We start from the raw sequence: 23,151 nt of genomic DNA on the forward strand, positions 1-23,151 counted from the left end.
GCTTTTGATGAAGCTGCTCAGAGTAGCAGTCCAGCATTTCAATCTCATTTTCTAACATCACTAGAACAGTTTCACAATTATAGTTGTACCAGCATTAAAAGCTTCTGCTAATGCAGCTCTGTTAAGAGACTATGTTCTAAACAACTGCACTGCCCAAATGGAACACAGGGTTCAATCACAGGCTGCGCTTGAGGAAGGTAGAAACAGCGTTAATTTTTATTTTAAAGGGCAGCTAGAAACAAAGCAAGGGGAAAGTGATAAAAAATTATAATCAATTTGCAGCACCACTCGTTGAGTTAACCAAACCAAAAAAATAACCGACACCAGCTCCAGTGGCCACACATAAAGGCATGGCTCTTATGACTGTGAGCTGTCAGTCTGTGGCTTGTGCTTCCCATCACTCCTTACCTCCAAAAAAAAGGTGGAATACCACTTTTTTTTTTTCTTTTTTTCATCAGTAGATCCTCCAAGAACCTACTTAAGGAGCACTTAAGGGCAGCAACCGAACAGCAGCAAGCTCTGGCCAAGGGACTTGGGCAGTTCCACTTTTCGGCTTGGACAGTGCATTAAGGCCACGCCAGGCTCACCGATCACTTATTGACTTCCACCGCTTTTGCAAACAGTTACGAGCAAGAAGGAGGGGCGGTCCTCCTTCCCCCACCCACCCCTCTGCCCCCACGCGTGTCCCGGCCCCGCGGGCCGGGCCGAGCCGGCAGGAACCGGGCAGCGAAGGGACCGAGGGAAGGCGCAGCCCTGAAGCCGAAGCGCTGGGGCCGCGCAGCCCTTCGGCCCCGCAGCGCCGGGACAGACACCGCCCGCCGCGGGGCAGCCCCGTCCCCGCTGCCCGTCCCGCGGCAGCGCACGGGAACTGCGGAGCTGGGACACCGGCGGCCGGGGCGCTGGTAAAACCCCACCAAATAAGGCGCTGGCGGTCGCCACAGAAGGCGGCGGGGGACAAGCAGCGGACGAGCTCCTCCTCGGGCAGGGAGAGCCCTTCCCACCTTCCCTTCTCGGCCCCACCGCGGCGGACAGCGCCTCCCCCGCCCGCGCTTGACGGCAGCGGGGAGGAATGTGTTTCCGGGGCGGGGAAGCGCGGCCGAGCGCGGACCTTCCCTTCTCCTCCCCTCCTCTCCCTTCCCCCGCCGCGCCGGGTTCCCCCACTTCAGCAGCTCGGAGGCGGCGGCGGCCGGACGGGGAGCGAGCAGCGAGGCCGGGCGTCCCGCCGTGCCGCGCCCAGTCCAGCCCAGCCCAGCCCAGCCCAGCCAAGGCAGCCTCAGTCAGTCAGTCAGTCAGTCGGGCGGGCGGGCCGGAGCGCGGCCCCTGCCAGGAGCCAGCCGCGCCGCGGCCATGGCCGAGGTAGCTGGGGAACGGGGCGGGGGTTGGAGCCGGCCGGGAGCGGGCTGAACCGTGCCCGTCCGGCCCGGGGCGCCTCGCCTGGGGCAGCGTCCGTCGGTATCCGGGTGGGCTCCGGGCGGAGTGGTGCGGGGCTGAGGGCGGCGAGCGCGGCTTCCCGCCTCCCGCGCGAAGAGCCGCCGCCGCCGCCCCGGGGCGCGGGTCCCTCAGCTCCCGTCCCGGGCGGGGGGCGCCTCGCCTCCCGTCGCGCCTACCCCGGCGGCGGCGCCGTGTGCTCGCTGCGGGCGGGCGGGAAGGTGTCGGGCCCAGACTGTGGCTTCCTGTGGCGGCGGGACGGCGGCCTCGAGCCTCCCGTGCCGGTGGGGGCCCGCGCCAGGCCTTTGTCCGCCCGGGGCCCGGCCCTGCCCTCTCAGCGAGGATGGGAGCCTGCACCGGTGCCCCGCTCAGAACTGCCCCGTGCCGCCCGCGGCCTCCCGCCCGGAGGTGCTGGAGGAAGGGGCCGAGTAAAGTTTCGAGCGGTTTCCCCCTGGAGAGCGTGGGAGGGCGGGCGTCCCCCCCCAGCGCCCGCTCCGGCGGGGCTGGGCCGGCGGGGAAGGCTTTTGCCTTCCGCGGGAACGGGCGCTGGGGAGGAGCGAGCGACAGGAACGGGATCGCAGGGAGCGAGGCGGAGTGGGAACTCGGGTATCTGGGTTTTTGACTGCACACCTCCGCTAAAAGTAACCATTGGGAGCGGGATGTGTGCGCTGTTTGAATGATGGCAGGATCGCAGTGCAGCGTTTTCACTGCCCGCTGCGTTCACATTCGTGCGTGTTTTGCTCCGATCCGGCTCTCAGCCCGTATAACTTGGTACAAGCTTGTGTCGGGGTGGAAGTGGGAACGTAAGGCCTCCGTATGTGATCTGTTTCACGTGGAGATTTCTGAAATAACTTACAGCCATAGGAGCGCAGTGTTTTGTCTCACATTATTGCCTTCCCATACCGATAGCTAGAAGGAAACATGAAGTGATAGGAAATTATTTCTGACTCACTGTTTAGCCCGTGTCAGATGTCTTTATCTTATGGAATAAGTGTCTGACAGCCTGTTAGACTCATCTGATAGTCTTTGTGACTATTTTTCTTTATGAAAAAAAAGTTGAACAGTGTTCTTGGTTCTTTCTGCATTTGTCTGCGGAGTAATACAACAGTCCATTCATGCCAACACATGTGCGCATACCTGTTGGGCAAAAATGTTGATTTTTCTGGTAGATTTGCCATTGGTGCTGAAGTCCTAGTCATGCCACGACACACAAACCTTTAGGAGTACAAATTGTCTCCGTTCGTATCAGTGGAACCACTCATGGCTAGCACTGCGTGTGTGCTTAAGTCTTAAAGTGGAGCAGGACTTTATGTATGTGAAAACAGATTTAGATAACCTGTACTCCTGGCACATTAATCGTTCGGTAGGTATTGGTGGTAGGGTGAGAAGACTCAATTTTCTGTTATGACGTTAGATGACTTGGTAGCAACTTTTTTTTTTTTTTAAGAAGTATTGTACTACTAGAAAGAGGTAAATTAGACTGAATTAAACAAGACTTTAAAAGTAGTGAAGACATTCATTGTCCGCCTCCATCCCAGTGATGAAACTGATGATTCATTCCCCTGTCCAAAAATATTACTTGCCTCTAGCAAATGATTAAGTAGCATTTTGCAAGCCTGCCTAAGGCTATATTTATAAGGGTTGCAAAAACAATGAGCCATTGGCAATACAAGGTAGGCAAGACAAGGCAAGTTTAGGATGTGAACACCTTCAACTTTTGTCCTTTTCAAAGATGTTTCAGCTGAAAGGTGCAAACCTGACAGGCATGCAGAGTGAAATCTTACCTTAATCAGAGTTAGAGCTGGTAAGTGCTGTATCTGTTTGCCAGCCACATGATAAATGAACCAGACTTACTTCAAAATGAAATGTCAGCAGTTAAAAATCTGTTGTTCTTTGTGTGTGCAGCCAGGGAGCTCATTCTGCTCTGTGCATTCGGTCATCTGATCTGGGTCATGTTCCTAGTTATGCCTACCCTTGTGAAGGACTGATTCAAAGGGATGCAAGTTTCTCTAGAATATGCATGAATTTCTGATGTGAGTGCAGAATTTTAGTGTTTTGTCTTGAGTTTTAAGTGACTTAAGTGGGTAATCTTCTACCACTTCCTTTGGGAAGTGATTCCCACAGCTGAAAACAAACTGTCCGGAAGCTTTTCCTGCTGTTCTTTCTTCCTGATTCATAATTTCATTCCTCTGCTCTTAACCATCCTCCCTATACCTCTCTTAGAGTAGCTCTGCAGTGGTGTAATTTTGAAAAGATCTCGTTTGCTATAGCAAGCAGCTCAGGAAGTAGATAACTGTGGTAGTTGAAAGGCAAGCTCAGGGAGAGTGATGCAAACACGAGTCGGACGTGTGCTGTGTTCTCTCTTACCCTGAATATAAGTCCCTCGCTGCCACTGGTATGAATGCTCTTCAGTTGTTTGTAAATAGTTGTCATGCCTACCTTTCCACCCAGTCTCGATTTAGTTGGGTGATGTGATGCACACTTAGCTCGTGGTTCTCCCAGCCCTCTGATCAGCCTGCTACAGGCTTCCTGACTGGCTGTGGCTCTTGGTAACATGGTCTTCAGAAACGGTTCTGAGCGCGATTGCAGCAGGACTGCTGGTAAACAGGCTGTTGAAGTACCTCCCCTTGGTTGGGACCCTTTCCATAAGACATCATCAAAGGCTGTAGTTCTAGAACAGGCTTTCCTTCTAGTGGACAGATACACGGAGTCACTGCCGTTCCTCTCCTGCCTGTGGGCCAAGGGCTTGGTCTTCTTCAGTGCAGACCTGCTTGTGATGCCTGGTGCAGCCTCCGCTCATGTCAGCGAGCACATGGGGAGCGGATGCATGAGCTCTGCTACCTTCTGTTCCCTGTTGCTTCGGGGGAAGCACTGCACCCACCACATGGCTTGGGGAGTGGGTTGTTGGGGGAAAGGAGTAGAGGCTGGATGGAACTTTGCTGGCAATTGGTATACCCGGCCTCCTCTTCCTCCCTGCTGCTTGACAAATACATTTTGTACCTCTCCCATGTGAGAGAGACTACTATAATCAGTGAGACATTGCAAAACTGCAGTTAAAACAGGTAGAGGTTTTCATAATCTGTATTAACTGTGGCAAGCTAGATAGCTTTAAGATTGCTCATGCCTCCTCACGTGGCACTTGGAAGAGATATTAGTTAGACAGATCCAGAAAAGAGGGAATCCAGGCTTGGCAGTAGCAGAGGCTATTTTGCCCTCATTTGCCTTTCTAGAACTTCAAGTGATTTTTTTTTTCCAACTTTTTTTTTTTAGGATGGCCAATCCCCTTGGCATCCTTCTAATTCTTAGGAGCTGCAGTCAGCCCTCTAAGAGGGAATCCTTGTTGGGAATGTCTTTTTTTTTTTTTTTTTTTTTTTTTTAATTTTATTTTATTTTCCCCCTCCTCTTAAGCTTCTCAGGATGTGTTGCTAGAGCTCATAAAGCAATCACACAAATGAAATTATTTTTTAAAATGTAATTAAGGCAATATGTAGCTTGCTTTATTTTAGAAGTGTTGTTAAAAAGTAGTTGCCAGTATGTGTACTGTTCCCCTATGAGTAGATTTTTAAGTCATTGGCTATATTATGTGCCCTGTAGAAAACTTCCTGTCTCTCAGCAGCAGAAAACTCTGAGGTAAGTCCATGTTTTCCTACCTCTCATCCGTCTTTACATTGCTGATTCTTCAAAGCCTTGCTTTGAAGGCACTTACTAATAGTAGCATTCTCATTAGCAGTGTTAACATTGCCGGTTAGATGACTTGAGACTTTTCAGAGATTTCTGCTTGGGCGTGTGTGTGTATGCGTGTTTTTAATACAAACACATGCATCTCAAGGCTTTACAGGAAGATGAGTTTTTGGTGTAGGGGAGAGTTAGCTGTTATTTCTGAAGAGGATGTTTGTTTTTCGAGAGGGAGTGTCACAGAATCGTGAACAGATGAGCAAATTCTGCAGCTCGATCTCCTGGCGATATCTCGGCCTGATTTAAGGCTCCTTTTGTGTCAGAAAATTGGATTTTCTTGGTTAGTTCTAATGATGAATAATGTTGTCATTTATGGTGGCTGATACCATCTCCTTTTTTCTGTGTAGTTGCTCCTCGCTCTGTTGCTCTGTTGTGTTGTATATTCTGTTGCCAACTTTCTGAAAAGGATGGTGTTACTTGCCATGCAGTAACTGCGGTGGACCACAATATTGACCAGTATCTGTCAGTTGTCGTGTTTATGGAGTTTCTTGGATGGCCTACAAAGTCATGTTTGTGTTTACCCATAAATGGGAAGACAAATTCTGCTTTGTTCTCCCCCTCCCCCCCGTTTGTCCTTAATAGGTGTGACCCAGTAACCTAAACCGTTAAAACTGTAAGTCAGGATAAATTTATGACGAAACTTTTCTCTAAATTTTCTTCTCTCCCACCATGTGGATTAGTAGTGTAAGTACCAGTAAAAAGTATATACAGCTTCGGTGTAAGAAATTGTCGTGTGCTTTAGCTGTATTCGTAACAGGCTGTATGAGTTTCTAGCCCAATTTAAGACATGTAGGCTTGCTCGAATAGCTTGTGTTGGGAATGTCACACAGAGAAAATGAAAATTCTGACTTCTCTGAATGAAAAATGAGACTTTGGGCACCTTGTTATGCATCACTAAATAGTACAGTTGTCTTTTTCAGTACTAAGGGTGCTCTCTGTAGCAGAATGTTGTTATTAAGCATCCAGTATTTCTGTAGTACCCACCTTCTCTTACTTTTCGATTCTTAGGCTAATCGGGGTGGTTCCTCCTATGCTATCGTATTCTCCCGTTAACAGATTGAAGATGTTCACAGAGATGGTAAAGTCACTAATTTATTACAAAATTTGCACATAACCAAGGATGTGGTAGGGAAAGTAGCCTGATGAGACTATAATATTAATGTTTTCTCCTACCTGACCTATAATCCTCTTTGGGGTGTCGCTGAGTAAAGACTTTAATATATTAGAGTGATGCTTTTGTCTATATCTTTCTCAATTTCTCTTTACAGTCAGCTGCGAATGAAATATGCTTTCTGTCTTAAAAACAATTCATGTGCTTTATTTCTTTTCCAGCAACAGCAGCAAAATATCATTAGTATTCTTGTGGTTTTTATTAGAGGGGGAAGTTTTGAGTAAAAAAATTGAGGTTGGAATCTTAACTTTGTTGTTACTCATAAGAACTAAGAAGATACTGGTGTTTTTTTCACCGTCCTTTTCATTCTTTTCTTTCTCCCACAGAAAAATGTCTTGCGTATCTTTGTTAAGTTAATGCAGTTCTGATGTTCTGCCAACAAATTATTAGTTTTCTGTTTATACTAATTTTCTCTAAACTTCTAATTTGTAAGACCATGTTTAAGTCCAGATTCTTCTTAAAATGCTTATAAACCATAACATACACGATATCTAGTGCCAGTATTTTCTCCCCCAAAAGGATCAACATAATATTTGCAGTTGATTTATTTCTGATTCGTGTTTTGTACAAGATCACCTATGCTTGACTTAGTCCTAGTTGTGACTTAGCTTAGTTTTAACTTCTGCTCGTGGTATGCTCTAGTGTGTAAGCAGGAAGGAGAGCCGTTGTTTATATGGATTCTTATTGTATGAAACTATAAATTTCTGTGTAGTGTATATACTACATAAAAGTACTCACATGTAGTTAATTTTCTGTTACGACTATTAACTAATACATTTTTCACCTTGAGAGTTGTGCAAGTAAAGGCATTTTTGATGTGGAAGCTGCAGGGAAAAAGTGAAAGCTTGCTGCTGGTTCTCTCATCCTTTGTGGTAGAATGAAAAACAATAATTGTGTATTGGGCTGAACTGAAACATTGAACTTACCCTCATGCAAAGATGACAGATTTGTGGTTATTTAAAACAGAAAATAAATAATTGTATTAGATTAATTTAGAAAGAGTCAGTATTTCACTTAGGAAATGGTGATATTGTGAGTCAAAGGTAGTATCTTGGATATTAACGCGTACTTCGTCCCTGGGGTCATAGTTTTGGAAAACAAACCTGAGACCGGGGTGTCTGGTTTGGCATAAACTTGAAGTAAGTATTGAGAAAAGGATTTAGGGGCTGTTCTCTTTTGCAGAGGAAAAAGGAGGATAAGCAAAAAGGGGACCGTAGGAGGTCATTTGAAGGACCTGCCGTTCTAGTAGCTTGGCCGGCATCCTCTGCAGATTCCGTTGCACAAGTATTAAATTGGGTAGTGCTCAGGCTCTGCCTAGACCCTCAACTGTTTGGTTTTTCAGATCTTAGGCAAGAGTGTGAAGATGAGTACAGCTGAAAGGAAAATATTTCTGAAGTGCAAATACATACAAAAGAACATGATCTTTTTGATGTGAAATAAAACGCACTCTCCCGGGGATCAAAAGGTGGCACGTTTTAGTAGTTGGTTATCATTAAACTGGGATTAAATTTTGCATTGGGATGACTTCTCATATTATTACTGCGTGTTTGATAGTGGAGTGGCTGAAGACTGTGCTTGTCCAGTCAGCAAGTGAAATGCTCCCTTTTCTGATAATAAGAAGGAGAAATGAAGAAATCTTTGCCAACATCATCCACAGGATTGACTAGGGTAAGCAAGGTTGATTATGTGCTGCCAGTGTGTTCTGGCTGAGGGGTTTTTTATTACACTGATGTTTTATTTTCTTGTGTATTAGTTTTGGTGGGCATAGGATAGTCAGGAATTACCTTCTTTGAGGTTCCTTTTGTGTTCTTGCAAGGTTGTATTTAGTGTATGTTAATGTGCTCACTTTCTGATGCTAGCTCAAGATTGTCCCAGTGCTGAAAGTCTTTTATTTTGTGCCCATCTGCATAAAATAGAAGACTTGACCATTTTTGAAATGTCAGTTTGCTGGTTTTGCGCCAGAATAGATTACTAAAAATCCGTCTTTCAGTTGTGTGTGAATGTAACCTATGTGCATTTCCAAAACATCTGTAATTGTAACATTTTAGGAGATAACGTTTTAGGATTTCTTTACTTTTTCTGTACAGTTCAAAAATGGGGAATACTTTTTTGTGCTGTTTTTGTCACCTCTATGCAAATACAAATCTGTGTGAGAAATTAGTGTTCAAGAATTTCACTGTAATTTTTCCTGGGTGTGGACTTGACTGTAAAAAAGGGAACAATAAATTCCCTTTTTTAGAAGAACATACTATACGTATCAGCTATAGGTTGTTTAAAATGCGTCATAAAATTGATAAACAGTGATAAACATTTTTTTTCTATATATGTGTTACCTCCCTCCGCTACAGATGTTGTTTACATAACTTTTCAAGGGCAAGACTAAAACGATACATAGCCACATTGCCAATATCACCAGTTTCAGTGAAAAACTCAGCTTTAGTGTTGAAGAGTAACTAGTGTGTAAGATTGCTGCCAGCATTTTTATCACTGCCCACTGACCAATCTGGGGAGTGTTCAGATAGTAATAAAAAAGCTTGCACAGATACTGGCTCTTTTTGGTGCATAATTCACAATGCAGTTTCACTTCCTAAATGAATAATGTCTGTATTTAATATGATTAACATTTTCTTGTAGCTGGAAGTAATTTTAGTGCTCTATCTGCAGAGTTTAAAAAAAAAAAGAGCTCATTCATTAGCGATAACTCGAAACTCCACGGTAGACAAGTGGTTTTCAAATTTACCTGAATTTTGTATTTCATAAAATGTTCCAGTGGCCCTTGAACGATGAATTCAACTAAAAATGTGTTTTATTTTTGTAGAAACCTGCCTCTGCAGCAATGGCAATGTAAGTCTTAACTATCCTTCCTGCCTGTAGCTGTGCAGTTTTGCACCAACAGTGGTAGTTGTAAGACTCTACAGTAAGTCATTGAAGTAGCTGACCTGCTTGAAAAATAGCTTGGTAAAAAAAAATAATTTTCAATAAGATCAGCTGTTTGAACTGAGTGACCACATGTGTTAGCAGTGACATGCTTTGGACCAAGGGGAGGAACAGGAAAATATTCAGCTCATAGCAAGAGGAGTGTGGGGCTGTGGTAGTCCAGAGATAAGTTGGCATGAACTGCTGAGGGACCTCACAATGTCTGCTTATGTATGTTTCAGTGGTTTTCTGAGTCGAGTAATCCATTTTAGCTTGCTAAATCAGGTGAGAAATAACTCAGCAAGGAGTTTTTGCTCAGCTTGTTCTGCTGTCTCAATTAAGAGGCAAAAGTATCGTCCACGGTTGGCACCAGATAGATAAAGGGTGCAAAGTGGGGAATTCTAGGGCCTAAACAAGTTGAGTTGTCTCCGTTCAGTAGTGGCAAACTGGTAGATATACTTGGCTACTTTGAGAAACTTGGTCTTTTATTATCTTTTGTAGCCCTCTTAGAAGCAGCCTATGTACTCTAGGCCTAAAATTCTGCTCTGGAAAACAGAAGTGTGTTAATAGGCAGATTGTTCAGACAAGGAATGCTTTTTATAAAGTACTTTGTGATGGGTCTGTTGGTTTTTGGTTGTTTTTTTTTTAAAAAAAAAAGAAGAAGAAAATACATCCTTTAAGGTTGAAGTATTTTTTTTTTTTTTTCCTGAGGTCAGTGAGCTTTTTGCAAGTCCTCAAACTTTACGATTAAAATCTGGATGAGTCCACTGTTTGTTTCACTGTGTGCTTATACCTAGCCAGTTATCACTGCCATTGAATTAATAAACATCTTTAGTTATATAAAATATATATAGCATACATATGTAAAATTAACTATATATAGAATTAAATATATATTAAAAATCTCATAGATATAGATTTATAAATTTGTATGTAGTTCTGTGGGATGACTCGTTTTCTATTTCTGCATGTTCATTTTCTTGACCACTTATTCGATGTTGAAAGTATGTTGAAAATGAGAGCTGTTTCAGTACAAGTTTCATTCTAAATGGTGTTAGAATAGTGAATCTTTAAAAAAAAAAACTTGAAATTAAATATTTGGATGCTATCTGTAAATATTCTGTGTATTTTCCATTCAAATCCTGAATTAAAATAAATGAAGAAAAAAAAACCCAAAGAAATGAAACAAATGAAAAAAAAAGCAAACCTTCCATGTTTTGTTCTTTGATTGTCTTTTTTTTTTGGCCAACTAATTTATTCTAATAACCTGTTGGAAATAAAAAAAAATAAAATCGGAATAGTTCCCCAAACTAGCTGGCTGTGTTACAGAGCATTCATAAGCAATTCACCCAAGGCCAGCAGAGAAGGCTGGTGGGCCCATGAGAGCCTGAATTTAGGCTGGTTTAGCAGCACTCAGAGTCCAGTGTAATTTTGGAGGTCAGTCTGTTTGATAGCCACCTGCCATTTTAGAGGAGTTGTTGCCTCAGCACGCCTCTGTCCGTGTGGAGGTCTGGTTCGGTTCACTGAGGCTTACGGGAAGCAGGTTTCGATGTGGAGGGGAAAGGAATGACTCAAGGTATCACTCTGCCAGCCCAGCCAGCGGAGCAGAGCTGGCTCAGGGTGATGGTGGGGGAGATCCATGAGGGGCACAGGTTGCATTTTTGGAGGGGGGGATGCTGTAGCACTGCTGTTCCTTTCAGTAGCAGTTAGCTTTAGTCTTGGTTTTGGTTGCTGAAACTGTACTCTGAGAGTTAATGATAACTGCTGGTGGGTGCACACTGCCATGTAAGGACAGAGTTTCCGCTGAGTTTGCCCTTTGCGCTGTGCCTGCTTCTGGCTTCCTGCAGTACCTGCAGCAGTAGCCAGCAAGATGTTTGCAACTGTTTTCTCTTAAACAAATAGATTAGCAAGACATTGTATTAACTGAAATTCTCTAGCTTTTTACTTAAGAGTGTCCGTGCCTCTGTTCTGCTTTTCCTTTAAAAGAGAAGCTTGGATTAAAGTAAGTTTAGCCGAATGTGACAGTCGTGGACATGGCTACGGCAGTAGAGCCTTGGAAGCATCAGTTACAGTCAGCTGTGTACGAGCTATATTTATATGTTTAACTAAACTTTTCATTTCCCCCTGTGTGGATGAATGTGGGGTTTAAGTTGCATAAAATTAAATAGTCTCTTTATAGGAGTAGTAAGTGGTGCAGAGTGTGTGGGAATTTAATACTACCACAAGGAACAGACACTCATGTTTTCTACTAGAATGGCGTAAATCGTTATGTGGCATTCCTAATTGTGATCTGTCTGAGATGGGAATGCTAAACTTAGCCAAGAAGTCTTGTAGACTAGCAAGACCTATGTAAACAAGCTAAATAGTTAATTCATGCTCTCTCTCACCAAAAAAAAAAGTGTTACGTTTAAGCAAGAGGAGAAATTAAATTATTATGGCAAAAATGACTGTGGGTCTAAAAGCATATGAAAAGTGATGAAACAACAGAGATTTTTTTTTTCCTTTCTCTGTTTTAATAGCAGTTGTGTAAAAAGGTGTTTGTAATAATGAAAACCCAAAAATATCTGTTATGGAAAAATGCCTGCTGATAACGGTGAGAGCGGGTACAGTGAAAATTCTTACAAATTTGTGGAGGCAAAGTGCTTTTCGTCATTAAGGCTGTGATGGATTTGTGGAAGCCTCTGTTGGCAAGAGTGTGGAATACGGTATTTCTGACAGTGACAGTTTTAAGGCAAGGGGAAAGAAATTAGTTGTTTTGGTTCTTAACACTTACATGTCCTAATTATATATTTATCCTTAAAGAGGAAGCTTTCAACGTGTGCATGTTTCGAAGCTGCTGTAGATAGAGAAAACAGTAGTTTCAACCACAGTATCGGTACCTGTGGGCTTGGTGTGTTAGCTGTTAGCCTTAGAGAAGTGTTATCTTTGTGGTATGCTTGCATGCTAGCATAAGCAGCATATAAATAGGTTTTATTATTTTATCCTTGCTTAAAATTCGAGGAGCTTATTGCTGGTGTTTTAATTTGATGTAACTGCAGGCCTCTGCCTGCTCCACTTGAGAATATGCAGAGTTGTATTTCTCTCCTAATTTAATGTTGAACATTAAGGACAATACACCTGTTTGTTCGTCTAGTTTTCCAAAATACAGTTGTCAGTTTACCCTAGTCTGTGGATAATTGCCTGGTAAAAATACCTAAGTAAACATATGTGGAAAAAATAATACCCTCATGAGAAAGAGCACCTCACTTGGCTCTTAAAGGGTTTCCTATTTGTGGTGATCACACAGAGGTTGTTTGTTTTCATGAGCTGTGTCTAAGTACTACTTACCTTTCAAGCATCAAGATGCTTTTCAAAGCAACTCCTAAACTGTGGAATTTTGGCTTCAAATTATGATTCAACAGGTCAATAAAACATTATACAGTAGTCTCTTTGTCAGTATTGGGGCCAAGGATGGTTAATACAGCAAAGTTTTCTTCTTAAATTAATAATTATTGGTGGTATGGTAGTACTAAGGAGGTCTATTCATGAATTACAAACTTCCTGTGCATGATGGTCTGTACATATACGGTTTGAAAAAAACATCCCTCCTTCAAAAGTGGTGCTGACTGACTAGTGCTAGTCCTGTCTGCACCACAGTGCTCTCCGAAAGGCATTAGAACAAAGGGAAAAGATTAAGGTTGAGCTTGGGTTTTGCTGACTTGGCAGGTGAAGGCTCTTTGTCAGTGGCAGCATCTTCACATTATCCCTAAGCATCTTTTCTTATTCTTTTACTTTCCGTCACCATCGTCAGCATGAAATCTGGACTTGTGTGACTTCTTAAATAGAAATACGTTATGAAAAGACAAATTGAGTAGACTTTAGCAGGACTAGTATCCTTTACAATTTACTGTGCAACTTGTTTTTGCTTGTCATGAGTAGTAGTTAGGTTTGCAGACAGTTGCAGGAGTTTGTTTGTCATTGAGTGAAATGATCAATGGATTTTGCTAATGAAAACATGTATAGAAATACAATGCCATGAAATAAAACATGGGATGTAATCTATCCTGCCTAAATAGATTTGCTGTGTTCCATAGAAGTCTGAGTTCAGCAGGTCTCTCCTTGTTTACCAGAAGCTCCCTGGCTGCCTTTAGTTACTTGTTGGAGGGTAATTGTTCACTTGAACTTCTTTAAGTCTGTATAGTTCAGATTGGTCAAGTCTGCAATTAGAGAGGGATTGCAGCTCAGTGTGCACTAGTCAAGAGTAGTCATGCATGATGCAGGTTTGCAGTTGAGGCTTTCTTCTGTGCTGAATGTGAACATACATGTTTCCCTTCACTCTTCTACAGATCTGGGCATTTGGTGAGAAAAAAATAAGGCTCATACTCCAAATCGTGGTCCTGAGACTCTCTTTGCTTTTATCCATCAGCACATGCTGTAAAATCTGTGTGTATTTATATATATATATTAAAGGGAACAGGATTTGGAACCCCACTTACATCTTTATTCTACCTCTTGCCATCTGAGTGCTTCAGTAGATAAACAAGAGCCAAAACTTTATCAGCTCATTTTTTGTCTCCATGCCTTTCATTCTTGGTTGCATAGCAGCTTTGGTTTAATAAGAGCAGTGGAGAGTGCCCTTACTAGTATATCCTGTAGGATGACAGAGCATTCCCAGGAGATGTGAACTCAAAACCGTTGGGGCTGAGGTAGTGGAGCCCAGTTATGTTACTTCCTGGGTGTGCCTCAATGCTGTAAAATATCTGGGAACCATTACCACCCTCTGTTACAAACTGAATCTACCATGTTTTATCTTTCTCAAGGCAGAGAGATGTCAAATATCATAAAACTTTATCGTAAAATAGTTTGGGTTGTAAGGAACCTTTAAAGGTCATCTAGTCCAACCCCCCTGCAAGGAGCAGGGACGCCTTCAACCAGATCAGGTTGCTCAGGGCCTCGTCCAACCTGGCCTTGAATGTTTCCAGAAGTGGGGCATCCACCACCTCTCTGGGCAACCTGTTCCAGTGTTCCACCACCCTTATTGTAAAAAAAAATTCTTCCTTATATCTAATCTAAATCTACCCTCTTTTAGTTTAAAATCATTAACCCTTGTCCTATGGCAGCAGGCCCTATTAAAAAGTCTGTCCCAGTCTTTCTTATAAGCCCCTTTTAGGTACTGGAAGGCTGCTATAAGGTCTCCCTGGAGCCTTCCCTTCTCCAGGCTGAACAGCCCCAACTCTCTCAGCCTGGCCTCATAGGAGAGGTGCTCCAGCCCTCTGATCATCTTTGTGACCCTTCTCTGGGCTTGCTCCATCTGGTCCACGTCCTTCTTATGTTGGGGGCTCCAGAACTAGACACAGTACTCCAGTACTGGAGTATTCACGAGAGCGGAGTAGAGGGGCAGAATTCCCTCCCTCGACCTGCTGGCCACACTTCTTTTGATGCAGCCCAGGAGGCAGTTGGCTTTCTGGGCTGCAAGCACACATTGCCAACTCATGTTGAGCTTCTCATCCACCAGCACACCCAAGTCCTTCTCCTCAGGGCTGCGGTCAATCCATTCCCCGCCCAGTCTGTGTTTGTGCCTGGGGTTGCCCTGACCCATATGCAGGACCTTGCACTTGGCCTGGTTGAACTGCGTGCGGTTCTCATGGGCCCACCTTTCCAGCTTCTCAGGGTCCCTCTGGATGGCATCCCTTCCCTCCAACATGTTGACAGCACCACACAGCTTGGTGTCGTCAGCGAACTTGCTGAGGGTGCACTGTATCCCACTGTCCATGCCACCAACAAAATTGTTAACCAGGGCCAGATCCAATACCAGCCCCTGAGGAACGCCACTCATCTGCAGTTGTTTTTAAATCAGCACCTCTTTCTTTTTTTCCAGATTATAGAGGAAACTTACATGCTTTATCAAGAAAAATCTCCTTCCCCGTCCCTGCTGCCAGGCACCTAATTTGGATGGAATTCATTCCAGTAATTCAAATCAAGACCAAAAAACACTTTTCAGAAAAATACCTAATTGCTTTTTGTTCTCCTGTTTAGAACTGGCAGTAAGTTGAGGGCTCCTGTCAAATCCAGGAACAAATATCAATAAATTCTATATATAAAGAATAATATGGTCAAACTGTGTAAGTGCTTGTGGAGTTAGCTGTTCTGTCTTGGAGCAGCTGTGAGCTATATAAACTGACAAACACCCCGTACTCTGGGGACACAAGCCGATACCAGGAACAACCTTCCAGATCTGTTCTCATGAGCTGTGATACTTGTACATGAACGTTTTCATGTATTCGGCTGAAGAGGCGATGCGACGCAGGTGCCCATGCTGGGTTTTCCGCAGTAGTTTCAGAATTACAAGTCTATTTTGGAATCTAATGCTTATTGATTTTTCTCATTGAATCCAGTTCTTTTTGATTAATTGATCTCTTCAGAGTTTTTTTAGAGCTGTGAGTGTGAATAGACTATGGGTAGTAGCGCAGTGTAACTGAGAGTCTTAGCAAACCAGTTGTGTTGCTGTGTGTGTTTGTCTGCCTTACCTAGAACAGGAGGGGGACACAGTAGTTTTCATGCAGAATCTGCAGAATTGTGGTATGTTTCCCCATGGTTCTGGCATGCAGAAATGTGTATTCTCATCTTTTCTTTCTTTTTTTTTTTTTTTCTTTTTTTCTTTTTAACTCCCAACCGTGCGAAGGGGTCTTCTGAACTAACCAGTGACATACACTAATTTTGGCAGATAGCCTCAGATAACCATATTGGAGGAACTGGTCTCTCTAACCTAAGCAGAAAATCAAGTTCCCTGTAAGTTTTAACTCTTTTTAGTTAAAGAAAAGTTTAGTTTAAGTCCTAACGGATTTATTACATATTATTTTAATATCTGATGCCTCACTAAAACGAAGTGGTTATGGAAGTGCTTGTCGTGAGTATTTTGTGACTATGCTTGTTTTATTCCATTAACTTAGAGATGATAACTGACAGACAGAGAAGTGAAGTCCAATGTGAAATATTGCTGATCCTTTTATCCTGTAGCATCACAGTAGGTGGTTGTGCCTTAGAGCTTTTTCAGGACACAGTTTGAGTAAGCAGTCTTAATGTGATGAATTTTTTTGTGTGAAAGCTGCTTCAGTGCTAAAGCATTTCTTAGTTTGCACGTTAATCTGAGTTAATGTCCCATTCTTTCCGTATTACTGCAAGCAGTTCAAAACCTGCTCTGTTAATATCTATGAAGTTGCCGGAAGGAGAAAGAACATTGTGGTCTTGATGAGCTGTGCTGTTGATAGACTGGTAGATACACAGGCTGTTGAAGGCAGGCTTACTTCTAGCATTTCCATTTGGATTGGGGTGCTGCAGAGTCCTGCTCTTGAGACTGCACTTTTGTTGTCCATCTGGACTATTCCCATCATGTTCACTTCGCTTACATGGGTGTACTCCACTAGCTCATCTCTGATGGTACAGGGCTGGGAGCTGGCCCTGTCTGTGAGGGGCAGTCGTCACAGGGCTGGCCCACATCAGGGAACAAATAGTTTTGCAGGGTGAGTTAAGGTTTTGATTCTTTCATTAAAATTTCTTAATCTTCAGCCATCAGCTGTCAACCAGTTGACATGTCACTGGGGTTGTTTGGTTTCTCCAGTTAAGAAAATCACTGAGTCCTTTTTCCCTTGCCGTCCTCCCATTTTTTTCAGAAATGTGTATGAGTCTTGGCTTGCCAGTCCTTAAAATTCACTCTGAAAAGCGTGGCCCTGAGCTAAAGCCAGTAAACCTTCTGGAGTGAGGGGAAGAAGGATCTTTTTTAGCAGGGTAGCCATCGAGTCCTGAAACAGGCGTCTCCAGAGGCTATTTAGTTCAGCTTATTTTAGAAACATGTCTCTTCCTGCTCTTTTTATAACCAGAGTCTTGATGACTGGGGGTGGGGGGCTGACTGTGTGACCACTGTAGTCTGTGGCTGAGAACCAGTATCCTTTGCTTCCCCCCACCCCCCCCCCCCCCCCCAAGTTATCTTTTTCTCCATACTGATCTCACCACCTCCGCCATGCCAGGACAAACATGTTTGTAGCCAGGTGGCTGAAACTAGCCACTTTATTTGATGAATTAGTGTTTCACCAAGTTCTTTTCCTCGCTGTAGCGCTCCTTGATGGCTGCAGTAATGCTAGCACTGGTCAGAAACGAAAGCAGTCAGAATAATCAACCAGGAGGTTGATTAACAAGGGTGAATAATCAACGAGGAGGATGGAGCAGCTCTCTTAAGTGACTTTCTATCCTTATGCTAGATGAAAGTGGCTGTAAACATAATCTCCGCTCTAGGAGAGATCAGTTGCATACAACATTTCTGAATCAAGCTTTAAACCTGTGAAAACACAACTGATGCAAAGAGGCGTCAGTCTGCGGGAAGCACAAACGCTAGTCCAAAAGTGTGAGTTGCTCATTCATTTCTAGGTTTATAAGCGTAATTGGAGTGGTGCTTGGGGATGGGAATAAGTAGACTGTCTGGCTGTTGCCTCAAAAAGGTGGCTTCTGCACAACTCTACTCTTACTGTATATTTAAATGTTTCCCCAGTGGCCTGAAGCATGGTTGTGTATTTCAATAGAAAACTTTGCAGCAGGGCACGCTTCAGTACACAGTAAGGGCAGATGCCTGGTAGTGTTTTCCTTTGCTTGGCACTAGCTTGGTGAATGCTGGAGTACTGGGTCAGATGAGGAGCTGCGTGGCTGAGTAAATCGAATACTGCAGTGGCCTAACGGCTTGTTGTTAACGTTGCCTTAATATCGATGTCAACTGGCTGCGTCAGGTGGGGTGAAATGCTGAGCTGAAGGGTGGTGAGAGAGGAGAGCAGCATAGCCATTGATATTTAATATTAAAAGAATTAGTGTTTCTATAACTCTTGCCTTTTTTTTTTTTCTCGATCCTGTTTGCCCCGTTAATTCTCCCCACAGATGCTATCACTGTTCTAATAATAAATTTTAAAAGCTGCAAAAGGCTTTAGTGCTGTGGAGTAGTGAAATTAATTTCTAAATATCTTGATGATTAGCAGAGTACTGTTTAAAAATTTGCAGAAATAATTTTAAAATCCGTTTTTCAACAGCACACCGTTTGCGGCCTTTTAAAAGGGACCCAACTGGCGGTAAAGTTGTTAAAGACATTTCAGTTCTTAGTGAGCTATTTTTTGTAAGCTTTCAGCTGCTTTTTCTTCGGGAGGGGGAAGGGAAACACTTTTTCAAGGATTCTGGGATATTTTTCAAGAATTTAATTAAAAAGAGGAGAACAAATATAATAGAAAATATGTAAATGTTGCGCAAAAAATTTCATTTATTTCTTGTAACAATGGGGTCTTTTCTGTTCCCATCATCTGTGGTTGAATACTGACACGAGGGTTAGCTCCAGCTCCACCAACGGTTTCTGAAGGCTTCCTTTGGCAGTCTACTGTAGTTAGACGTTATTTGTTTTGGTTTATTCCCTTAATAGAAAAATCTGCAACAGGGCAATCCACAGTACTAACCAGTGATTTGGAGGAGAATGTATTTGACGCTGTTGTGACCAGGCTGGGAGGAGGTTTGGTGGCCGAGGATGTGCATCGCTTTGCTTGCATGAAAGAACAATCGGCAGTGAATCCAAATTAGCAAATCTTTACTCGAGTTTTTCCAAGACTCAGCAGATGGAAAAGCTATTAAGCAGTGGAGGTAAAGGAAGCGAGCTAGCGTGTCGGAGGGCAGGCAGCTTGCTTTAGAGAGGCCATGGCCTAGCCATATATGGAAGAGGACATTTTCCTTGTTAACTTTACAGGGAATCTGTGCCCGGAACGACATTCATCATGCAGATGCATTTCCACAGGAACGTTTCTCTTCCAAATGGTCTTAGTCATAGTTTTAGCACTGTGTCACATCTTTGCTGACTTATTTATATAGTCTGCATGGGCTTGCTGTGCATCTGCTGCTAGTCTGCCCTAAAAAGGTGAACTGTTTATAATTTTCTCATTTCGGCTAACAGAAAAGACGGTACTAAACTGATGTCAGCAGCTTAGGTTTTTTCTTACTGAAAAGCCCACCCCGTTCTGGGCCGTACTTAAAGCAAAACTGCTTCTCAAGTAACAGAATACCCTTTCATTTGAGGGAAGTAAGGTTTGCTAAACACAGAACATACCTACCATAAAACCAGAAAAGAAGGAACCTAAAAGTTGAGCAACCTGGTAAGGCTTTCCCCTTCTGATTCCTAGTCTGATAGGAATCAGTCTGATAGCTCCTGCACCGTGTAACTGCTCTCTTTCTGTAACCTTCATTCAGGCCCTTCATGTATTTTCCACCTACTCACATTTGTTGGGTCAGAGTTTCCCTGCGATCAAGGTTTGTGGTTGCGCAGGTTTGATTTAGGGGGTTGCTTATAGAGGGAACTCAGTAAAAGAATGTTCATGAAGGAGTTTTTGCTAATGAAGGACAGATGGTCCTTCATTCAAAGTGATGGGCAGAGGGAAGAATTGGCATTGGATATGTGCAATAAGTAATGCTCAGAAGTGAAGTAAGGTATAATTCACAGTTCAATTTTTCTTTTCTTTCATTTTTAATCAGTGATTTCTTATGTGCATATGCATAACATCTGGCAAAGTCATTCCACAGCAAATCCTCTTAATTCGCCTTTGTGTAAGCTCCCCCCCGCCACCCTCTGGCTAAAGCATCCCCTGAAGAGTGGGCCAAAATGATTGTTCAGAAAAATATGAACCATCTAACACTGTTGTTGGATACAACTTGGTAGCAAAGGGTTGGCTTCTGTTTGAAACCTTCTCCACCAGATTTTAGAGCAGCTGTCTCTTCTCTGTTAGGTCTGGCTGGATGTGCAAAGTAACAATTATGAATGACCCTAAAACAGTGTGGGAAAACCGAAGCTCAACTGCTGTGCTAATTTAAGCTTTGTTCACTTTGCTGCTAATTTATATGAATAGTACATCTTCTAGAAGATGACAGGTTCATTTTAAAAGACTCTGCCAAATTCACTTTTTCTTGGCTATATTGCAAGATACTTTTTAGAACAAAAAGGTATTAAGAGTATTGATGTTTCCAGGATGACTGGAAAGACTTTAATTAGGAATAGCATTTTAGGGTGGCCAAGGAAATTGGCAGCCACGATCCAAGTTCTCATAATTTTTATAATGCGTGAAAGAGAAATGGAATTAAAAATAGTACCAAAATTTCAAAGATGTGACAGCTAACCCTGACTGACTACCTGCTGTTAGAGTAAAAGAAAATTTAGGAAAAAATGGTCTATTTGAAACCTGTTTTTAGAACATAATCCTAGCTCTTGCGTACTAAGCGAGGTCTCACCATTGATTAGGGAAAATTACAAGTCACTAACCCTGAACTGTGGTTTGTAAGCATTCAGGTCTTGTACCATAAAACACATAAATTAAATAGTTTGTATGTATGTATTTTTTCTGACAGGCTTTCATTAAGACTTATAGCACTGAACAAAGGGTAGACTGCTTTTTCTTTAATAAGGATCATACCTATTAATTCTCTGTTGACCAAAGAAGAAAAAAAGGGGCTGAGTTTATATCAAGGATGCTTTATGTTGTATATTGTGAGAGGAAATTTCTAGTTTGGAGTGTAAGGTGCAAAGTTAGGCTGTAAAATGCCCTTTGAAAATTCAGATGAACATACTTTGGAAAGGGCCTTGATGTTTATCTTAAAACAGAGTTGAATAGAGAAGCTCCGTTTCCATCTTGTATTTCTGTGATATCTTTATTTAGAAGATAACTTCAGCTTTCTCTGATAACATTCAGAGCATAAACATTTTTTATAAGACGTTAGTAGACTGGTTTGGGTTCTTCCCCCCACCCCCCGCCCCGACTAACAGTGTTTTCAAATTTCTCGTAGCTTGCTGGTTTACCTAGCATAAGAGTATTTCAAAATAAATTGAGAAGCCACCCTTTTTGATGTCTTCTAAATAGGGTTTAGCCCACAAACAGGTTTGTTTGCTTGTATTAGAGCAAAACTGTCCTGCTGGTACAAGTAAGATCATTTAATTTGCATCTGCTCCATGTTCCTTGTTTCCTCTGAAACAGTTACGTGTCTGCAGTTTCATGCAAGTGTTTGTTTGTTTTTTTTTTTTCGTTACCCGTTACAATAAATCATACAATTTAGTCTTCCCTTTTTGTATTTCAGATTAATTTAAAATTACTTACATGGGCTGGCATCCTCTGTTGCTTGATATGGAATGGATTTGCTCAGCAAGGTAAGTCACTTGATTTCACTGCAGTAGTTCAATGTTGCTTTAAAACTATATGTAGTTAGCAGTTATTTATGTAGGTGAATATATCATTGTTAAACAAGTGCTAATGGCAATGTGTCAATCATATCTCATGTTAATAACCTGTTTGTAGTTAGAACTTGGTTTACAAAGCCAGAATGAAACCAACTAAAACTCTGTTATTGTTAGTACCGTTTTATAAATGAAGTGGCTGATTTGTGTTCTTTGCTAGGTGGAAGTGACTGCATAAAAGCTAATGCAAAATCATGCGGTGAATGTATACAAGCAGGACCGAACTGTGGTTGGTGTAAAAAAACAGTAAGTGTTGCAAAATTCCTTTTATGGCTTGTTTTTTTTTCCTTGGTTTCAAATTCTAGTAAGTATTTTAAATGTGTAAAAATGTCTGTTTTCATTAATAATAGTTTCCTATAGCTCTGCAATTTGATACTTATTTGTACTTAAAAATTCAGATACAATGATTTTCCTGATGTATTGATTTGAGTATGATTGCTTTTCACAATGTGTTTACATCTCGTTTTCTAAATCTTAAGTGTATATGGACCCTACAGGCTGCCTCCTAGTTATTTAAAATCATTCCAGCATGGAGTCTGTCTGGGTGTGCTTAATTATATTCTTCCAGTGACGTTAGAGTAAGAGGTAATTTTAGACAGACATAGGTGGAGTAGGGGAAGAGATTGAAGGGTTTCGTTTATGAAAGAAAGATGTTAAAATTTTAGTTTTCTGTTGTTGGTAGACTTTGGGGGTAGGAGATTGGCTTGGAGATTGGCTTGTATGGGTGAGTGGTTTGTTTCAGTATGAAATATAAAATGAGTACTTTCTTGTGTAATTAGAAATTCAGGCAATAAAAATGTAAGATAGTCTTAAATTGTGTGACTTAATCAAGTATATGCTGAACTGTCTTCTTCGGGTTAGAAACAGAAGAGAAACTCTTCTTGGTTTGTTACTGAAAACTGGGAAATTTTCCTGTTTCTTGCTAGAATGTGATAATGTATATTTATTTCCTTTTAGTACCTACTTACTATCCCCCAAACCAGCTTATAAACTTTAAACATTTAGTTAAACTGACTAACTTTAAAATTTGGCTGTGAGCTGTCAGATTCATTGTAGGTCCTGGTCATCAAGAACTGATGAGCTTTAAGATCTGTTTATTTTATATGCATATTGGGGGGGGGGGGTGTCAGAATTGCCAGGTTTCCCAATTAGAAGCTTGCTTTGTTTATATTTGAGGTCAGAGCTTTTTTTAGGTTTGAGGTAACAGTAATTTGTTATTCAGAACAAAGTTACATATTGGTTTTGCTTATGGATCTTACTTTCGGATTGAATTTCTCCAAAATAAAAGAGCTGTTGTCTGTCTTTCCCTTGCTCTGTCAGCATGTTGCCATTATTTTGTTGTGGAGTACCATGGTACACTTACATAAGCTTTAATTAAAGCCTTCCCAAAAAAAAAAAAGAAATAATTAAAAGGGACGGTAGTTGCCAAGTAGGCTGTACAAATAAGTTCACATTATTGACAGCTGCATGAAGATGAGCACTTTTTCCACCTGCTGGCACTTTTAGAGCAGCTGATTTAAAAGGCTGCCCTGCTGCTGTCAGAGGAGACTTTGGACAATTTTTTCTTTCGTCTTACTTATATTTTATACACAGATAAATTTAAGTAGATGCAAACTCCTGAACTAAATAG

The 23,151-nt window shown here is 42.2% G+C and overlaps 1 protein-coding gene across 1 annotated transcript in view; it reads left to right on the plus strand.

The window, feature by feature from the left end:
• The first annotated feature begins 1,291 nt into the window (after positions 1-1,291).
• Positions 1,292-23,151, plus strand: part of ITGB1 (integrin subunit beta 1) — a 42,626-nt gene continuing 20,766 nt past the window's right edge. The window contains exons 1-3 of the mRNA XM_086742006.1: positions 1,292-1,356; positions 21,365-21,434; positions 21,682-21,767. Of these exons, the coding sequence (XP_086598132.1) occupies positions 1,348-1,356; positions 21,365-21,434; positions 21,682-21,767 (165 nt within the window). The 5' untranslated portion in view covers positions 1,292-1,347. The remainder of the gene's footprint in view (positions 1,357-21,364; positions 21,435-21,681; positions 21,768-23,151) is intronic.

Source organism: Chlamydotis macqueenii, chromosome 2 (genome assembly GCF_036417535.1).
Source record: "Chlamydotis macqueenii isolate bChlMac1 chromosome 2, bChlMac1.mat, whole genome shotgun sequence".
Lineage (NCBI taxonomy): Eukaryota > Metazoa > Chordata > Aves > Otidiformes > Otididae > Chlamydotis > Chlamydotis macqueenii.